Source organism: Macrotis lagotis, chromosome 1, assembly GCF_037893015.1.
Source record: "Macrotis lagotis isolate mMagLag1 chromosome 1, bilby.v1.9.chrom.fasta, whole genome shotgun sequence".
Lineage (NCBI taxonomy): Eukaryota > Metazoa > Chordata > Mammalia > Peramelemorphia > Peramelidae > Macrotis > Macrotis lagotis.
In genome coordinates, this window is record NC_133658.1 from 409,158,208 (window position 1) to 409,177,885 (window position 19,678).

The 19,678-nt window shown below is 36.8% G+C and overlaps 1 protein-coding gene and 1 long non-coding RNA gene across 6 annotated transcripts in view; one reads left to right on the forward strand and one right to left on the reverse strand.

The window, feature by feature from the left end:
- The window catches only part of ARHGAP26 (Rho GTPase activating protein 26), a 504,960-nt gene that overhangs the window by 330,815 nt on the left and 154,467 nt on the right, over nucleotides 1-19,678 (reverse strand). For all 5 annotated transcript variants that reach the window (XM_074212710.1, XM_074212712.1, XM_074212709.1 and 2 more), the window contains exons 5-6: nucleotides 15,697-15,798; nucleotides 2,941-3,051 (exon numbers count right to left, since the gene is read on the reverse strand). In XM_074212710.1, the coding sequence (XP_074068811.1) occupies nucleotides 2,941-3,051; nucleotides 15,697-15,798 (213 nt within the window). The remainder of the gene's footprint in view (nucleotides 1-2,940; nucleotides 3,052-15,696; nucleotides 15,799-19,678) is intronic.
- The window catches only part of LOC141506180 (uncharacterized), a 28,544-nt gene continuing 27,588 nt past the window's right edge, over nucleotides 18,723-19,678 (forward strand). Inside the window, exon 1 of the long non-coding RNA XR_012473784.1 lies at nucleotides 18,723-18,830. This is a non-coding gene — a long non-coding RNA (uncharacterized LOC141506180). The remainder of the gene's footprint in view (nucleotides 18,831-19,678) is intronic.

The window sequence follows — 19,678 nt, forward strand, 5'->3', positions numbered from 1 at the left end:
TTTCCATGCTTCTCTGAAAGCATCCTCCTTCATGATTTCTTACAACACAACAGTATTCCATCTCTTTCATAAACTATAATTTATTCAGTCATTCCCCAATTGATATGACACCTTCTCAGTTTCTATTTCTTTACTGTCATAAAAGGAGCTGCTATAGATATTTTTGTACATATAGGTAACCTTCCTCTTTCTTTGATCTCTTAAGAGGCACAGACCCAAAAGTGATACTACTGGTTCACAATTTAGCTTTGAGAATAAAAGTCAACATTTCTTCCCAGAGTGGCTGGGTCAGTTCACAGCTCTTTTAACAGTGCCTATTCTCCTGAACAACAGTTGTCATTTTTATTTCTTGTCATCTCTGAAAGTCTGATGAATAAAAGGTTTTCTTTGTAGTCAACAAATAAGCACCTTTCACTTAAAAGGTTAATTATAGGTCTACAAAGATATGATGTTTACAAGAACCAGCATGTCCTTTTCTCATACCTTAATCATGGATGCCTTTAAGTGGGTGAGCAGATAATTGTCATAAAGTTTCTAGGAAATATCAAAGTATACAGATGAGTCAGTAGTGATGAATATTCCCTAGGCTGTCTTTTTTTTCTTGGTAGTAATAATGAATTCCATGATTTTTCCCCCCAAGCATTTGGATAGTCTTTCTTCTTTCAGTTATCTCAAAAATAAGTTCCCTAATTCCCTTAAAATCATGTCATCACTCATAAAGACCTCTCTTTTGTATAATTGTTCAAATCTGCTCTTCCTGTCCTTATTGTCTTTTATGACTGTTTCTATTTCCTTAGGCTGTACATCTCTGATTGTGATTTTAGAATCTGAATGTGCTGGCTCCTTGATAATTGATGAAGAAAAAAGTCCATCTTTGAAATATTTAAGTATCTTTTGATCTTTCCTGGTTTTTTGGACTGTTCTTCATCTTACTTTCCATTTTCACTCTTGGATTCTTGATTGAGATCTGGATGATAGTGATTATCTAGGTCCCTCACCAAGCTTCCTTTGAATTTGTTTTTCTCTCCATTACTTCTCGCTATTTTATGAGACAAAACTGCTTCTAATCTTCCACCTTCCTCCTCTATAAAATGTTTCTGAAGAGTTTATATTCTAAAATGGTGTTGTCTTTGGCTGCCATATCCCTGAACTTGGCAAGAAGACCAAGTGTTTGCTAGCTAAACCTTCTCCCTGAAACAAAGAGCCATCTTTATAACATCAATATTCTTCCTGTCATACTATATGACTGCAAGTGAAAGGATACTACAGTCTCCAAAGAATTAGAGTTCTAGGTCATCCAGCGGACAATGGCAAAGATTATACAAAGAGGCTGCAACACCTAATCAATGAAGAATTACAAAGAAGAAGCAATGTAAAGCATATTACTAGAGAAAAAATATATCTACAAAAGGAGGTGGACTGAGGTTACAACTAAAGAGAGCTGGTGTGGTCCATGCAATTTCAAGACATCTGGAGGAGGTTCCTAAGCAGGGTGGAAAGACAAACAAGAATTGACAAGATGGGATGGGGCTGTAATTTACAAAGTTAGATATCTATAGTCATGTGATCAAGAGATCATCTGATGAAGGAAATAACTCATAATCTCTTAATCATCATCTCCAAGGTTCTACTTGACATATGAAATTATTGTGCGTATGAATTCCAAATTGACATGGCAGATTGATAAAGGTCAGAAGACATGGATACCATTTGAACAAATATGCTAAACAAGGCTATGCACCAGAAATCCCAATCTAGCTGGATGGTTGTACAATCCGTAGTGAGAAGATACTGCAATGATTACTTCAGGACCCAGCCTCAAGGAGGGACAGGAATTCAGAGAAGCCCAGAGGGATTTGCATGAACTCATGCTGAGCAAGATGAGCAGAACCAGAAGAACATCATTTCAGAAGTGCATTAATCACGGACAATTTTGGGGTATCTGCAAATGAAGAAACCATCTGGATCCAGAGAAAGAATTGTGGAGTTTGAACAAAGACCAAAGACTATTACTTTTAATTTAAAAAAAATATAATCTTGCTATCTCTTATATTTTATTTTATTTTTCTTAAGGATATATATTTTTCTCTCAACACATTCAATTTAGATCAATGTATAGCATGGAAACAATGTAAAGACTAACAGACTGTCTTCTGTGGGGAGTGGGGGGAGGGAAGCAAGATTTGGGGAAAAATTATAAAATTCAAAAATAAATAAATTTAAGAAAAAAAAGATCCTACCTCAAGGAAATTACTGGAATAGAATTTGGGAATAAGGGTACATTATGTGGAGCTACATCCCAATGAAATCACAAACACTAAAGAAACATATAGGCCAAGGATTGTTTTCAACCCACACTACATTCAAGCATACAATCATTGCAAAAATCCTACTATATCCATCATTACCCAATATCCAAACTGCCCAGTTCATAATAAATACGTTGCCAGAAATCACATTTCCCAGTTAAAGGATGATGAGAACTAGATTTTCTTATTCTCATGAATTATTATGTGAAATAAGTGCAATGAAAATCCATTCTAAGAAAAAGAAGGAAAGTTTTTATGTTTCACCCTTTTCTTCATTCTACTTCTTATATCTTTTGGAGATAAATTATAAGTTGTGTTTTCTTGTTTTTGTTTTTGTTTTTAAAAACCAAAGGAAGAGAATTCAAGGTTGGGAAAGGCATGAAAGAAGTTGAGGGGCAATGGATACTTGATAGCAAGAGAAGAATTATTCAGCTCCAGGTCCAGCTATGCTATCTCATAACTAGGACCACAATACAATCTTCCATAAAATCTTATTGCAAGGAACATCATCATCAGTTTGAGTTAACGTAATTACCTGAATTGGAATATTCATTCACTGTTACCAAAGATAAGATGGGAAAATTTACCAGTCAACCTTTCCCAAAAATTGTAAAGCCATGGATTTACTTACAGGCTCCACAAACTCAAACATCTTTCTTTCTTGAACTTCTTGCACCTTGAAGACATACTCCAGAGAAACTTCATAAAAATGCTGCCGGACCAGGTCCACCTGGCTGTCTGCCTACAAAGAAGAGAGATCACAGGACATAATCAATCCCATTCCCCAATAACAAGAGAAAAAGGCAATATTCAAGGACTGGAACTCAAAAAACAAGGTAATATTAAAATGGGAAGATACAGTCTACAACTCTTCCGTGCAAAGAAATACAAAGAGATGCAGACTGGAGTTTTTTAACCTATACAGACACAGACAGACAGACACACACACACAAACACAGAATATAGGGACCTAGGTGGATTCCCCCCCACACTATCTTGGACAATGTCAGGTGAGTACTTCATGACTTAGTACAACACAAAAAAATTAAGACTTCTTTTCTGGTTCAGAGAGGTAAAAAATTGTCACAAAAGCACCATGTCCCTAACTCTCATGATATGTACATGCTAGGGGAATGTCTAGATTATAAAAAGATAATACCACCTATATCCCAAAGAAATTGTGAAGAAAAAATGATATGTTTGTAAAGTGCTTTGTGATCCTTAATTTTTTTTTATTCTGTCATTTTTCAGTCATGTATGACTCTTCGTGACCCTATTTGGGGTTTTCTTGGCAAAGATTCTAGAATGGCTTGCCATTTCCTTCTCCAAATTCAGGCAAACAGAATTAAGTAATTTGTTCAGGGTCACAGAGTTGGTACATTTTGAGAGCAGATTTGAACTCAGGAAAATAAGTCTTCCTAACTCCAGGTCTGGTTCTTTATATACTGTGCCACCTAGTTATCCCAATATGTGTAGTATATGAGTACCATACTCACAATTAGAAAAAAACTAATAGCTCTCTCAGGCAAAAAATATATTAAGCTATTATTTCCAAATTAGCATCTCTCAAACTTAGTTGCACTCCCTAACTACAGTCACACATGAACACACATTAAGAGCTGCCTAGAGAATTAAGAGACTTGCTCAGAGTCATATAACCAATATTTATCAGAGTGTAGTATGGCATGGTGCAGCGTGGCATTTATTTATACACTTATAAATAAATAAAAGCTGTACCTGGTAAATTATCAGTTTTCCTTTAAGACTAGTAACTCCTGACTTTCAAATTCAATGTACAAGGGGTGGCTAGGTGGTGCAGTAGATAGAGCACCAGGCCTGAAGTCAAGAATACCTGAGTTCAAATCCAGCCTCAGACACTTAATAATTACCTAGTTGTGTGGCCTTGGGCGAGCCACTTTAACCCCACTGCCTTGCAAAAAAAAAAAAAAAACCCTAAAAATAATAATAATAAAAAAGAAACAAATTCAATATACATATCCTTACCCACTGTGAACATATACACTGTGTATGGGGGATAGGGGTAGGGGTGGGGGTAGGGGGTGTTTGCACACTGAGCTGTGTCCATGTCTACTTGCTACCATTTTATCCATTGACATACATAGGACTTTGAAATATGCAAAGTGGATTTTTTTTATCCATTCCCCCATTTAAGCATTACAACTCCCCAGAATAACTAATACCAGCATTATTATACCCATTTTAAAGATAAATGAAAATTACTTGCCCATGGGCATACTACTATTGCAAGAAGTGAAATCTGAACTAGAGGCCCACACTCCACACTGACCCCCTATATATTTTGGAAGGAGATAAATCCATGACCTGTCCAACCAAATGCATACATGTGACAAGCATACAGATATGTGCATAACAAAACTGCTACACAAAGATTTGAAAACAGAAAGCAAAAAGAGTCAACTGCATAAAATCCACTCACTAACTGGGAAGAATTTGCAAGTCCCATGAAGAAACAGACAAGGCACTCTGGTGCCATATTTCCTGACTGTTTCCATGTATACCATTGAACTGAAACTACATTTCAACAATAATTTCTGTCAAATTGCCATTTTTCAACAGAAACTAATGTTCTCGTAGTAGAAAATTAAAAAAAATTCACTTTTGTTGTCTCTCACACAGGTGAGCCATTGTATTTTCAATAATGTATTTTGAAGAATTAGATAAAAGAGATCCCTAGTGTAAGAGCAAACTAACAACAATGTTCTAAACTGATCCAAACACCAAGGTGGGAAATGCTAGGATAGAATGCTGGTCCCAAAGGTCTGAGTTCAAATCCTGTGTCAGACTCTTACTAGCTATGTGAGTCTGGGCAAGACATTTTACTTGACAGTCAGTTTCCTTGACTCTAAGATAAAAGAATAATAATAGTGACTACCTCAGGAGGTGGTGGGAAGATCACAAGAGTACACATTAATGCATAATATGAATGCTAGCTATCATTATCATGATGAAAAGAAAAGTAAAAATAATTTTTCCCTTAACTCTGAGATTCCACTGTTAAGCACATACCTCAAGGAAGTCAAAGACAAAAAGAATTATCCTCAATATATCAATATATCAAAATGTTTATAGCAGTACTTGTTGTGGTAGCCCAGAATTGGTACATTATTATAATGAAATATTACTGCTCCACATGAAGCATGAGTATGAAGAATAAAGAAAAGAAGCAGACTTCTACGAAATGATCAAAGTCAAGTAAACATGAGCAAAAGCAAGACATAATGACTAATACAATGCACATGAAAAGAACAACAAAAAATCAAAACCAAACACCATATAATTATAATAATAAAGTCTGTCTTGAAAAAAGATAGGAGAAAAAATATACCTCCCAGCTTTGTTAGACTGGGTGACTAAGGTTGTAGAATGTTGCATTTATTCTGAGATTCTGTTGATAGGTTTGGTTAATTTTCCTGAATTGCTTCCCCTCTCCTCTTTTTATTCTTAGAAGGGATGCCTCTTGGAGCAGCTAGGTGGCACAGTGAGTAGAGTACAGACCCTGGAATCAGGAGGACCTGAATTCAAATTTGACCTCAGACAATTATTAATTATCTATCTGTTTGACCTTGAGCAAGTCACTTAATCCCACTGCCTTGCAAAAATAAAAAAAAGGGGGATAACTCTCTAGAGGTAGGGAACGGGAAAATGTTATATTGGGAAATGAAAATAAAATTTTATCTGAACAATTTTGTTAAAATTATATGATTTATGCTAGGCCTTCACAGTCTTGCCAAAGAAAAATCCCAAAAGTAGAATACAGTCTTCTGTAGAAATACCAACCCCATGACCTGGCTAGCTGTGTGAGGTAAAACTCCTACTATAATAAATTCAAGAATGTATTGGAAAATGAGTTTATCATTGATTTTCTTGAAGAGCTCAACTCACTTAAAACAATGTTAATGGGGGCAGCTAGGTGGCACAATGGATAGAGCACTGGTCCTGGAGTCACGAAGGACCTGAGTTCTTAATAATTACCTAGCTGTGTGACCTTGGGCAAGTCACTTAACCCCATTGTCAAACAAAAATAAAAAAAAAAACCCAATGTTATCAATGTCTTCCAGGAATAAGAATCTGTACATAAGGGCTGGACCAGAGAACAACAGCTGAGAAAAATAAAAAGGAAAACTGCTAGGGAAGCAGAGAATCTGTCAGAAGGGACCGTAGATGATCTACTTTAGCCCTTTCATTTTACCCCCACCACCAAGTTGTCATCACATGCTGCTGCTATTGGTAGTCTACAGTAGTTCTTGAATGAATGCCACTTGCTCCAACCTGGGGCAAACCCTCATCACCTCATGCTTGGATAATTATGATAGCCTGCTGGCTAGTCTCCCTGCCTCAAGCTTCTTCTCACTCCAAATCTTCTATTTGGCTTCCAAAAGAATTTTCCTGAAAAACAAGTCTGACCATTTCTCTTACACACATACACACACACAGACTCTCTCTCTCTCTCTCTCTCTCTCTCTCTCTCTCTCTCTCTCTCTCTCTCTCTCTCTCTCTCCCCCCTCTTTTTCCTCCCAGTAGCTATTCCCTCAATGATCAAATACAGAATGTTCCATTTGGCATTTAAATCCCTTGGCAATCTGATCCTTTCCTACTTTTATTTCCCCCCTTTCCCCCCCATTCAATACACTTTAACTTGGCCTCTTCAGTCATACTTCATCAAAGCAATACAACAACAACGATAATAAAGTCTAGGTGAAAATATCACTTGTACAAATATTCATAGCAGCAAAGAATTAGAAATTGAGTGAATGTCCATCAACTGGGGAATAGCTAAACAAATTGTGGAATATGTACATTAAGAACACTATTGCTGGTATGGGAATTCAGAGAAGCCTGGAAGGATTTGCATGAACTGATGCTAAGCTAGATGAGCAGAACCAGAACATTGCCCATCCCAATAGCAACATGGGGGGTGATGATCAACCTTAATGGACTTGCCCATTTCATCAGTGCAATAATCAGCTACAGTTTTAGGGTATTTGCAATGGAGAATACTATCTGCATCCAGAGAAAGAATTGTGGAGTTTGCACAAAGACCAAAGACAATTACCTTTAATTTTTCAAAAAACCTGTTATCTTATTATGCAATTTAGCTATCTCTTATATTTTATTTTTTCTTAAGGAAATGATTTCTCAACACATTCAATTTAGATCAGAATAGCATAGAAACAATGTAAAGACTATCAGACTGCCTTCGGAGGGGTGGGGAGAGATTTGGGGAAAAATTGTAAAATTCAAAAATAAATTTAAAAAATAAAGTCTAATAAATAGTTAGGGTTTATATGGTGCATCATACTATGTGCTAAGCCATGTGCTAGCCTGTTACAATTCTTTTCTTATTTGATCCTCATAACATCTCTGGGAACTATTATTATTGCCATTTTAGAAACAAGGCAGAGGGCAAGTGATCTGCCCAAGATCACATAACTAGCATTTATCTGAGGCCAGATTTGAACTCAAATCTTCCTGATGCAGGCTCAGAGCTCCACCTATTTCACCACCTCACTGTCCCTAAAATGTAACAGATTCAATATTCAATCCCAGGTCTCTGGCTCCAAAACACAAGATTGCAGGTATAGAATTGGGAGTATAGGTCACCCAGTACAACAACCTCCACATTTTAAAGATGGAGAAAATAAAGTCACCCAGAAGTAAAGCAAGGATTCAAACCCATGGTTTCTGACTCAACTTCTGATTCTTTTCTCTTCTACTACAATTAAGAACTTTTTCTAAACCCTATGGGAAAAAAAAAAGGAAACTCATCTTAATGTAGACAAATATTTAAGAGAATCGTATCAAAGTTCAGAATGAGAGCCCACAGGAGGGCCCAAACAACTATGTTGGGCCATTGGAGGCTGGGCCATTGCAATCTCAGTCAACATCTTCTAAAACTGTCTTTAATCTCTTCACAGTAGGAGCCCAATTCCCCCATAGTTATTGGCACACACACCCCCTCTGCTGTACAGCTTCCCTCCCTCTCTCCTCTGAAACTATTTCTGCTGACTATGGCACCAGGAAAAAAAATTTTTTTAAACATTCTGCATACTTGCAAAATGCTAAATATTAGAGTGGGAAATGCCCTCCTCTTGCAGAGATGAAGCTATAAGGAAGTGTCCTGTAAGCAAAAAGAGACATAATCCACTGTGATTTGAAAGATCAAAGTCAACTTAGAATGAAAGGTTTTAAAAAGATCCCATGAAAGATCTTTTTTCCCTTCTCATTTCATCCTAGCTTTCCAATGACTAGTGACTGCTCTTCCAGAAAATAGCTGCTTTAAAAATAAGCCAGGTTATGGTAGTTGGAAATATGCTCTAGCTGTGTGACCCTGGGCAAGTCACTTAACTCCACTGCCTTGCAAAAAAAACAAAACAAAAGAAAAATAAGGAGAGAAGGGGCAGCTAGATGGATAGATAAGAGTACCAACTCTGGAGACAGGAGACTCTAAGTTCAAATCCAATCTCAGACACAATACTTCACTATGTGACCTTGGGCAAGTCACTAAACCAAAAAAGAAAAAAAAGGAGAGAATAGAGTCCATAATCTCAATCAATTCAAAATCTTGAACAGCAGTTCTTAAACTTCATTGTGTCCTAGGATTCCTTTGATAGTTTGGTGAAAACCAACCTTTCTCAGAATGATTTTTAAATAAAGATCACAAAAGAAACTATACTTAAATACAGTTTCAAATTGTTTTTTAAATACAAACTTACATATAGTGTATATAAAACCCTGATCCAGGGGCAGCTAGATGGTACAGTGGATAGATGACCAGCCCTGGAGTCAGGAGTATCTGAGTTCAAATGTGGCCTCAGACACTTAATAATTACCTAGCTGTGTGGCCTTGGGCAAGTTACTTAACACCATTTGCCTTGCAAAAAAAACCTAAAATACAAACAAACAAACAAACAAAAACACCCTGATCCATAGTAATAAGTAGGGTAAATCAGAGGATGGTCTGTGCTCTTACACATGCTTGCCTTTGTTTATGTTGATCCTAATTCTGTAATCTCTTCTTTCTTTCAATGACCTACTGAATTCCCTCAGATACTTAAGGCTCTACTCATGTTCACTCTTTCCACAAAGCTTTTGCTGATATCCCCCAAATAGTAATGATGATCCTTCTCCCTCTGAACCTCATCTAGAATATTGCAGGCCCTACTCTAATGAAATACTACTACTAATAATGACCATAATAAAAGCTAATATTGACATGCAGCTTTATACCTCATTTCACTTGATCCTCACAATACTGGGAAGTAGGTATTATTCCATTTTTATTCTGTCCATCTTAGGATGAAAAGGAGTTTGAGTATCTATTATGTCACTCTGTTGTCTCACATAAAAATTTGTATTATAGTCTTTTGTATATATTCTCCCCTACTGACCTATAAACCCCATGAGGACTGAGATTGTGTCATCTCTAAACTTTCTCCAATCCTGTTGGTACAGTTTTTTGAGCCACAAAAGGTTCTAGTATAGTTTCCATCACAGATGTGAGAACTGGGAGGAATCCCAGAGAATATTCAGTCTACTGACTTTGTAGGTGGGAAGAAAATTCAAAAACAGTACCATGGATATAAAGTGCCACACTCAATCAAACAAGGAGGACCAGGAGTGGCAGATCTGAGACAACCTCAGATTTTTCAACAAGGAAAATAAGAAAATAATAGCTCTTATCAACCAGAGTTCAGCTAGGTGATGCAAATACCACCTGAGCAACTCACTTAACCTTGTTTGTCTCAGTTTTCTTCTCTATAAAATGATCTGGAAAAGGAAATGGCAAACCAATCCAGTATCTTTGCCAAGGAAACTCCAAATGGAGTCATAAAGAGTCAACATAACTGAATAACAACTGAACAATAACAAAAGTTATCTAAATAGTTTTAAAACACATTTACAGACTTCAGTTAAAAATTTCTCATCTGGTCTGACCACTTCTCACAAATACAACAAATGGTACATAAGAGAAAATTTGAGAACAAGTGAGATTAAACAGCTAGTAATAAGTAGTCAATGAAGAACTGAAACTAGGGTCCTAGGATTTTTTACTATACTGTGTCTGGAATATTATACTGGAATTTTGATACAAAGTTTTGCCAAGTGTTCTGCACACAATAATTTGCATTTGATCCTATAAACCTGTGAAAAAGATGCTAGTATTGTCTCTACTTTACAAATAAGGAAACTGAGGATGAGAAAGTGAATTAAGTGACTTACCCTGGGACACATCGCTAGTTAAAGTACATGATGTATGTAATTTGAACTTGGATTGTCCCAAGTCTCCTACCCTAAATATCATCTAGCTGCTTGGGAGAGAATCTTAAGAATGAATATGTACTTCAGAGATCCAGTCCTATATTGGATGTGTGACTCTACTGTACCATTCTGGTCAATGTTCTCTACCATTCTAGTCAATTGAAATACATGAGATGCCTTCATTTGACACCACTAGATGGCAGTGGTATCCAACAATACTGCCAAATCAACCAAATCCATAGCAATTCTTCCAACTGTAAATTTCATTCTAATTGCATTCTGGCCAAAATAGCACATGTGTATGTGTATATTCATTTATTTATATACATATATTTATATGTACATAAATCACACACACACACACACACACACACACACACACACACAGTTCTCTCTATCGTGTTTTGCCCTGAGGAAATAAAATCATACCAATCAACATCTAAGAATCACCTAATCTCACTTTGAAATTCATTAGCAGGCTGAACATTTCTTCTATTTCTGAAAATAATAATAATAAATAATCAATTTATTTACATAGGTGCTTAATAGATGTTTATTAACTGAATGACAACATAGCATTTAACACTGTTGCAGGCACTGAATTGCTTTACTATCATTATTTCATTTCATCAATATAGACTGAGAACTCTGAATGATCAAATTCCTCACAATTTTTTTCTCAAGACCAGGATGTAGCCAGGCATGAGCTGCTTGCTGATACAGTAGATGGTGCCCCAGACCTAGAGACAGGAAGAATTGAATTCATACCCAACTGTCTCTAATACTTAACAGTTTGCTAACCCCTGAATAAGTCATTTTTCTCATCTGTAAAATGGAGGTAATAGCACCTACCTCTCAAATTTGGTATGAGATATTTGTAAATACCACTTTGCAAAAAAAATTTTTTTTTAAATATCATTATGTAGGCCTTAAAAGCACCAAATTATTATTAGTCATTATTATTCCAGAATCATTACCCAATTTCTTTTCTCTGAAACTGGAAGGAATAGAAGATCATCTACTTAAATTCTCCAAGCTCTTCTTACAGAAGAAGATTTGGAGGCTCAAATAAATAAAGAGATCTAGCCACAGGCAACTTAGCCACTAGGATTAAAACATAGGGGTTTAGGCAAGTGTCAGTCCATGGGTGAATGTGAGTAGTACTAGTCCTCACAAAATGGAGCAAGTACTCTTAGTACTAATCCTCACAAAATGGAACCAGTTCAGACTCTTTTAGAGAACTAATTAATTTAGAGAAACAAATATGGTCCACTGAATCTATAAGGTGAATTAGGGAATGTTTGTTCCTCAAGCACTTTTTTTCAAGAACATTTGAGAGAGATAATTTATGTTATCAGATATTTGTAAAGCACAGTTCCTGGAACACAGTAGGTACTTAACATTTTGCTCCCTTCTCCCTGTAGACATGAAAAGGGAAGGGAATAAGTGTTTATAGTGTATCAGCACAAGTGTTATTGTTGAATATTACCTCATTTAATTATTATCTCTATTTTATATATGATGAAAGTGATCCAAACTAAGGTTAAATGATGTGTACAGGGTCATATAACTAGGAAATGTTTTGAGGTTTGATTTGAGCTCATGTCTTCCTAACATCCTAACTCTAGGCCCAGAGTTGGGTGCACTGGGTCACCTGGCTACTTCAATTTGAGAAGTCAGGTGTCAAAAGAGATTAAGGCACATTCAACTGAGATCAATGTATACCAGGGAAACAATGTAAAGACTTAACAGAATGCCTTCTGTGGGGGGTGGGGGGAGGGAAGCAAGAATGGGGGGAAAACTGTAAAACTCAGAATAAATAAAATATTTCTTTAAAAAAGAGAGATTACAGGATTTACTCGCCTGAGATCACAGAGGTGGAAAAGTCAGAAGAGAAACCCAGGTCCTCTGACTCTACCATCCAAGTCAGTAGCCTTTCAAGTACCTCCTTTTTTGAACTCATATTCTCTCTTCTGGAGCCACCTGAGCTAAATGTTAAGAGGCTCTACATTTGCTGGATGGCTGCAGGATCATGATTTCAAACAAATCACCTTAGAAAAAGGGAACACCTATCCTGAAGAATCTTAGAATTCTAAGGTATCAGAAATCATAAGGAGGCAGGCAGGGATAGTTCAGGTACAGAATTACTATTCTAAGTTAACCAAAATGCTAATAACTTACCTTTCCATAGTATTTTTTTTAAATTTTATTTATTTAAGGCAATGAAGTTAAGTGACTTCCCCAGGATCACACAACTAGGCAATTATTAAGTGTCTGAGGCTGAATTTGAACTCGGGTCCTCCTGATTCCAGGGCCAATACTCTATCCACTGTGCCACCTAGCTGCCCTTTCTATAGCATTTTAAATATTACAAAAAAATCTCTGAAAACCCCCCAAAAGTAAGGAACACAGGTATTGTTATACTTGCTTTTAACACATAGCTAAATTCAGAGAAGGTAGGTGATTCACAGGGGTCACTCAGCATCAAAGGCAGTATCTGAACACAGTTCTGCAGACATCAAGGGGATGAACTCTTACTGGCATAACTTACTATTGAATTTCAATCTCTGAATACAATCAGCTGACAAAGAGATGCCCTAATTCCTGCTTTAATTTGCTAGTTATTTCATACAACCATTCCATAAACTGAATCAACTCTCTGTATTATCATTTCAGAAAAAAGAACTAAAGAATAAAGCAAGTGACTTGCTCAAGGATATTTAGTAAATTGGAAGCAGGGAAAATTAGAAAGTTAGAAAGTTAGAGAACTGAGCAAGCCCTGAAATCCTACTATCTCTAATGAAATCTCTCAGGATAAAATTAATCATCATTAATTATCATCTTGCAAGGAAAAATAGAGTTTAAAGAAGAGGATGGGAATCAATCTTCAGCATATGTGTCTGATCCTAGGTGACCACTTAAACCTGTTTGCTTCAGTTTCCTCATCTATAGAATAGGAATACTTATAGCATGAACTATACAAACAGGCAGTTTTCAGATGAAAAAATCAAAACTATCTATAGTCATATAAAAAAATGTTCTAAATCAAAATGCGTTAGATAAATACAATCACCTCACGCTATCAAACTGGTTAATATGACAAATGTCAAGGGGCATGTTGCAATGTTGGTAGAGTTGTGAACTCAGCCAACCATTCTAGAGAAAAACTGTGAACTATGTGGAAAGGGTTGTAAAACTGTGCATACCTTTTACCAAAGTCATACAACTTCTAAATCTTTATTCCAGAGAGATTTCTTCTTCCTCCCCCCACAAAAAAAGGAAGAGAAAAAGGAAAAAAAAATTTATTTGTATAAAAATATTACGGTGGCAAAGAATTGGAAATTAAGAGGATGCCTATCAATTAAGGAATGGCTGAACAAGGAGAGCATTGTACAAAGCAACTGCAAAATTCTAAGATGATCAACTGTGAATAACTTAGCTAGTCTCAGCAATACAAGATCTAAGACAGTTCTGAAAGATTCATGATGAAAAATGCTATCCAGCTCCAGAGAAAGAACTGGTGGAATTTTAATGCAGATTGAAACAGACTTTTTTATTTTATTTTTCTTGGGTTTAGGGTTTTTTTCTGAGTATGTGTTTTCTTTCACAACATGAGTGATACAGAAGTATGTTTTGCATAAAGGCACATGTATAACTTTTATCAAACTGCTTGCCTTCTCAATGAAGGGGGAGGGGAGTGGGAATTAAAAAATGCAAAAAAACATGAAAGTTACATTTTTTAATTTAATTGGGAAAATATAATATTAAAATTAAAATGAATGAATAAATGAAAAGAAATGCTAGCAGCTACCTCACAGGATTGTTTTTAGGATCAAAAGAGATAAAATACATTTTTTAACAAAGCTTTTTACAAAATGCCTGGTACTATATAAATATTTATTCCTTTTCTTTTCCCTTCTCCTCTCTCCTTGATCCACTACATCCTCCACACAACTGCCAGAATAATTACCCTAAAAGCACAAGTATAAGTATGCTCTCAGAAAGCTCCAGTGGCTCTCTTTTGCTTCAAAAGATAAAATACAAAGTCCCCTGTTGTATTTGGCTTTTAAAGACTTCTGCAATCTGTCTCCCACCTATCTTTCCAGCTAATTACATATTACTCCACACATTCAGCCTGCTCATTATTCCTCAGCAACAAACACAAATCTCTCATCTCCAAACTTTTGCACAGGCTGTGTCCCAGGATCAGAATGCAGTCACTCCTCTCCTCCAAGTCACAAAAATCCTTTCTTCACCAAAACTCAGGAAACCTATCCTTGATTCTTCCCTCTACCCACGTTCTCCCAGAAACTCCTTTCTAAACATATTTATTCAACTTCAACTTCCTATGTACATGTTGTATCCCTATGTCTCACACCCCCACAGCTGTACAAGAATTTTCTTCATTTTTATCTCTGTCCCCACAGAGGCTGGCACAGTACAGGAAAATTCTTGTTAAATGAATGCATGGAATGTAACTTCCCATGGATCACATCAAAATGCTTAAAAAACAGTAACTGATCTGGGGTAGAAACTCAATCAATCATCATTTAAGTGCTAGGAATACAAAGTCAAATATTAAACAATCATTGCTCTCAAAAAAAATTCTGTTAGAGGATTTGACTTAATCCTTAAAAATAATCCTTGGGAGGGAAAAAAAGGAGACCCTATGAAAAGACTCATAAAGGAAGATGGTTTTAAGGCACAAAATTTGACTTTTTTTTGTTTTTTTTAGGGTTTTTTTTTTTTTTGGTAAAGCAAATGGGGTTAAGTGGCTTGCCTAAGGCCACACAGCTAGGTAATTATTAAGTGTCTGAGACCAGATTTGAACCCAGGTACTCCTGACTCCAAGGCCGGTGCTCTATCCATTACACCACCCAGCCGCCCCCAAAATCTGACTTTTTAATAAAGTTATACTAGTTCAACATATTTTGAGAAAAACAGAAAATAAGAATTCTTATATTTATTAAGGTCTTTTCATGTCACTAAAAATCTAACAGGACTTCCCTTTAGAAAGTCAGAATATGCCTCAAAAAGTCTAAAGCAAAGTCATCTATTCCTCTGAAAGCCTAGACAGCAGCCTTACCTCATGAAGATGAGCTTCCTTCTTCTTGGAAGACAAGTTCAAGTGTTTCTCCAAGACTCCACAATATTTCTCTGTTTCCTTATCATACTTCTTCTTGGCATCCTAATAAAAAAATTGAGATAATTTCAGAAATAAAATTACCATAAACACTTGACTCTCCTTATAACTTTTATGGCTCCCTTTCCACCCACCTTGGATATGTCATAGACCACTGGAGATTAACAAAAACCCCAAGCTCTATAAACTGGATTCCTGTTCATGAAAATGCTACCTGGACCTAGAAAAGGAGACAAAAACAGTCCCTGGTTTCTTAAAGCTCAGTCTGTGAATGTGTTCTATGGTTACAGATGCACAGGTGTATGGTCAATCAAAGGTTCCACATATAAAGCAGGTAAGTGGGGGGGGAGGGACCCAAGGACTTGCATCTGTTACTATGAATCAGTCACAATTTTGGTTTTTCAGTCTAATCCTACTCATATTTGTAATGTACCACAGCAGGTGTTTAATGACCATAGCAGTCATTTCAGCCATGCTCAATTCCTTAAGATCCCATTTGGGGTTTTCTTGGCAGAAATACTGGAGTGATTTGCCATTTCCTTCTCCAGCTCATTTTACAGATGGCAAAGTGAGGCAAACAAGTTAGATGACTTGATCAGGATCACACAAATATCCAGATGAGTTATCCTAGATCCAGACCTAGCCTGCTATCCACTGTGATACCCAGCTGCCCACCTGTATCTGACTCATTCTTTAATTTTATTCAGTTCAGGGCAAAATGTCATTTTTTTTAAGGCAATGGGCTTAAGTGACTTGCCCAAGGTCAAACAGCTAGATAATTATTGTGTCTGAGGCCGGATTTGAATGCAGATCGCCCTGACTCCAGGGTTGGTGCTCTATCCAGTGTGCCACCTACCTGACCCACAAAATATTTTTAAAAAAGAATCAGAAGGGGCTTCTAGGTGGTGCAGGAGGTTCAGGTGGTACTGGAGTCAGAAAGACCTTAATGCAAATCCACTCTTGGATACTTAGTAGCTGTATAATCCGGGGTGAGTCACTTAGTGCTCATTGACTCTTAAGAAAAAAAAATTTAAACAGAAAAAGAATCAGAAGACTCTTTCAGGGTTCAGTCACCCCAACACATACAATTCTGGCTATGTACAAAAAAGTCCTGAATGAGTCACCCAAGTTCTTCTTGCCCCAAGCAACCTGGACTATTTGCATTAGTAAAGTGAATTTCTGATACCAAACAAATCACAGGTTCTGTAAATAGAGCTAGGAGAGGGGGGCCTTTCTCATTTTTAATGGTATGTTCATTGAATAGGGCCGAGTACCATTAGCTATCCAAATGTGCAGAAGGAGGAAGCAAGAGGCACTGAAATTTTGGCACTGGCACAGCAACCAACAATTCATTTACTAATCTTGGGCACAAGCCCAGATTTTTGTTTTTCACTTCTCTATTTAATGACCACTGACTCCATGCCCATGAAGTAAAAAAGAATTCCCAAATCAACTCAAAACTAAACTTTATTCTCCACAATACTCAGAAATGAGATGAAGTCCATCCTAAGGAGCAACAATTAATATTCAAAACTGAAAATGTCGATGAAAATTTTAAAATAAAAATAATAGTTATATTATTCAATTAATAATCAACTGGATGAGCATTACTGAATCTAAAAATAACGAGGCAGCTAGGTGGTATAGTGAAGGTGGATTGGAATCTGGCCTCAGGAACTTATTAGTTATTTGCCTCAGGATAATAATAGCAGCTACTTTCTAGCTTTGTTGTAAAGATTGAGAAAAACTGATATATATATATATATATATATATATATATATATATATAACTATACTTATATCTTATCATAATGATAACTAATTATTAATTTGTGAACCATCCTTTTCTCTTTTATTTCTATTAAAATGCATTTCCTAAAAATCAATTAAGTCTGGAAAGGGTATGGCAAATGCCACTCAAGAGTAGTACACCCAGTCCTGGGCAACTCAGTTAATGAAGGAGAAAACTAACTGGAGAGGTCTGGATGGAGACCGCTTCCCCTTGCCCAAGATGCTATGAGATTGAAGCAGGAGGAGCAAAAAAACTTTTAGCCCACTTCCTCCACTAATCAGGGTTGAGTTTCACTTGTCGGGGCATTCCCTTTCAGAAGAGACTGCAAGAGTTTTAGGAACTGCACTGATTGCTCGTTAGCCTAATTAATAAACTGATTTAATTACCTAGAAACTGTCTCTAGGGAGTTTTCATTTGACTCTGGATCAAATGAGATATTTGTAAAGAACCTAATACAAAATCTAGCACCTAGGAGGTGCTTAATAATGCTCATTCCATTCCTCTTCCCTCCATCATCAACATCATCATCATTGTCATCATCATCACCACTGACATGCTACACAATTCCAGATGTATTCCTTTTTTCTTCTTCATGCTTTTTTTGGTTGTGTGCAACTCTTCTGGACTCCATTTAGGGTCTTCTTGGCAAGGATACAAAAATGCTTTGTCCTTACTTTCTCCAGCTCATTTTATAGATGAAGAAACAAGGCAAACTCAATTAAGTGACTTGTTCAGGGTCACAGAGCTGGTGTCTGAGGCCAGATTTGAGCCTTCCTTACTCCAGGCCTGGCACTTTATCCATCTACCTAGCTGCCCATTCATTTAGATCTTAAATAAAATAATAAGCCAACCAAAATTTAATAAGTGTCAGCTTCTCTGCTTGAACCAGAGGCCATAAAGGCAAAAACCAAAGTTCCAATATTCTACTGGCAGAAATAACATGCTTAAGCACAATGATAAATAATTTAGGGATGAGATATGACAGTAGAGCCACCTTGGAGAGGTCCAAAAATCCCTCTTCTAGGAAGTTCTAGGAAGTGACAAGAGAGTTGACTTTTAAAGGGAAGCGGGGACTCTAAGAAGTTAAAGAGTTAAAGAAGGAGAGTATTCCAGATATTCAGGGGCAACCTGTGCCAAGGCAGGGATCTGGGAAATGTATTTCTGAAATTGAGGAACAACGGGTTGGCCTGTTGCTAGAGCTGTGTCTTAACTTCTCAGGCAAGAAGGGGATGCAATGAAGTCAGGAGACCCCAAGTTCCAGAGTTTTATCTCTTGCATCACTTAGGTGAGTCACATTGCAAGGTTTTAGTGTGAAGATATATGTGAACAAGGAGTGCAGCAAGGTGGCCCAGGGGAGAAAGCACTGGACCTGGAGTCAAGAAGATTCATCTTCCTGAGATCAAATTCAGCATCAGATGCTGACTAGCTGTGTGATCCTGGGCAAGTCACCTAATTCTTGACTGCCCCTCCCCCCAAAAAAAGACTATCATTCTCTTAGTTTTGTGGAAGATGGAGAAAGACTTAAGGAAAGAGAACAATTAGAAGTCTGTTAAAATAATCCATGAGGGTCTCAGCAAGGGTCATAGCCATGGGATTCTAGCTCTACTTGCTATTTAAGTACCTTTGAACAAGTTACAACCTTTTTGAGTCTCATTTCATTAATTTATAAAATAAGAGGTATCAAACTCAAAACCTGCAGGTCTCTTATTGATTTAGAAAACCACAAATTAGCACAATGTTGTATTTTGGTTTATTTTGTTAAACATTTTTCAATTATACTTTAATCTGTTGGCCTATATTGGTAGGGCAGTGTTATCTGATCTCTGCCTCACCCAAATTTGCTTTTCCTCCACTTTGTACCTTTCTCTCAAGTTGTCTCTGCTGCTGTACAGGCAAAAAAAAAAAAAAAAAAAAAAAAAAAAAAAAAAAAAAAAAAACGCTCTGGGATCAGGAGTGAGGTTCAAATCTTTCCTCTGACATTTACAACCTGGGTGACATTCCTGGCCTATAGTTGCCTCATATATAAAATGAAGAAGTTGGACCATTAGCAATTCTCAAAATGTGGTTAAGAGGATCCCTGAGGGTTCCTGATTCCCTTTGCAGAAGGTTCACAGGATCAAAATGACCTTCATT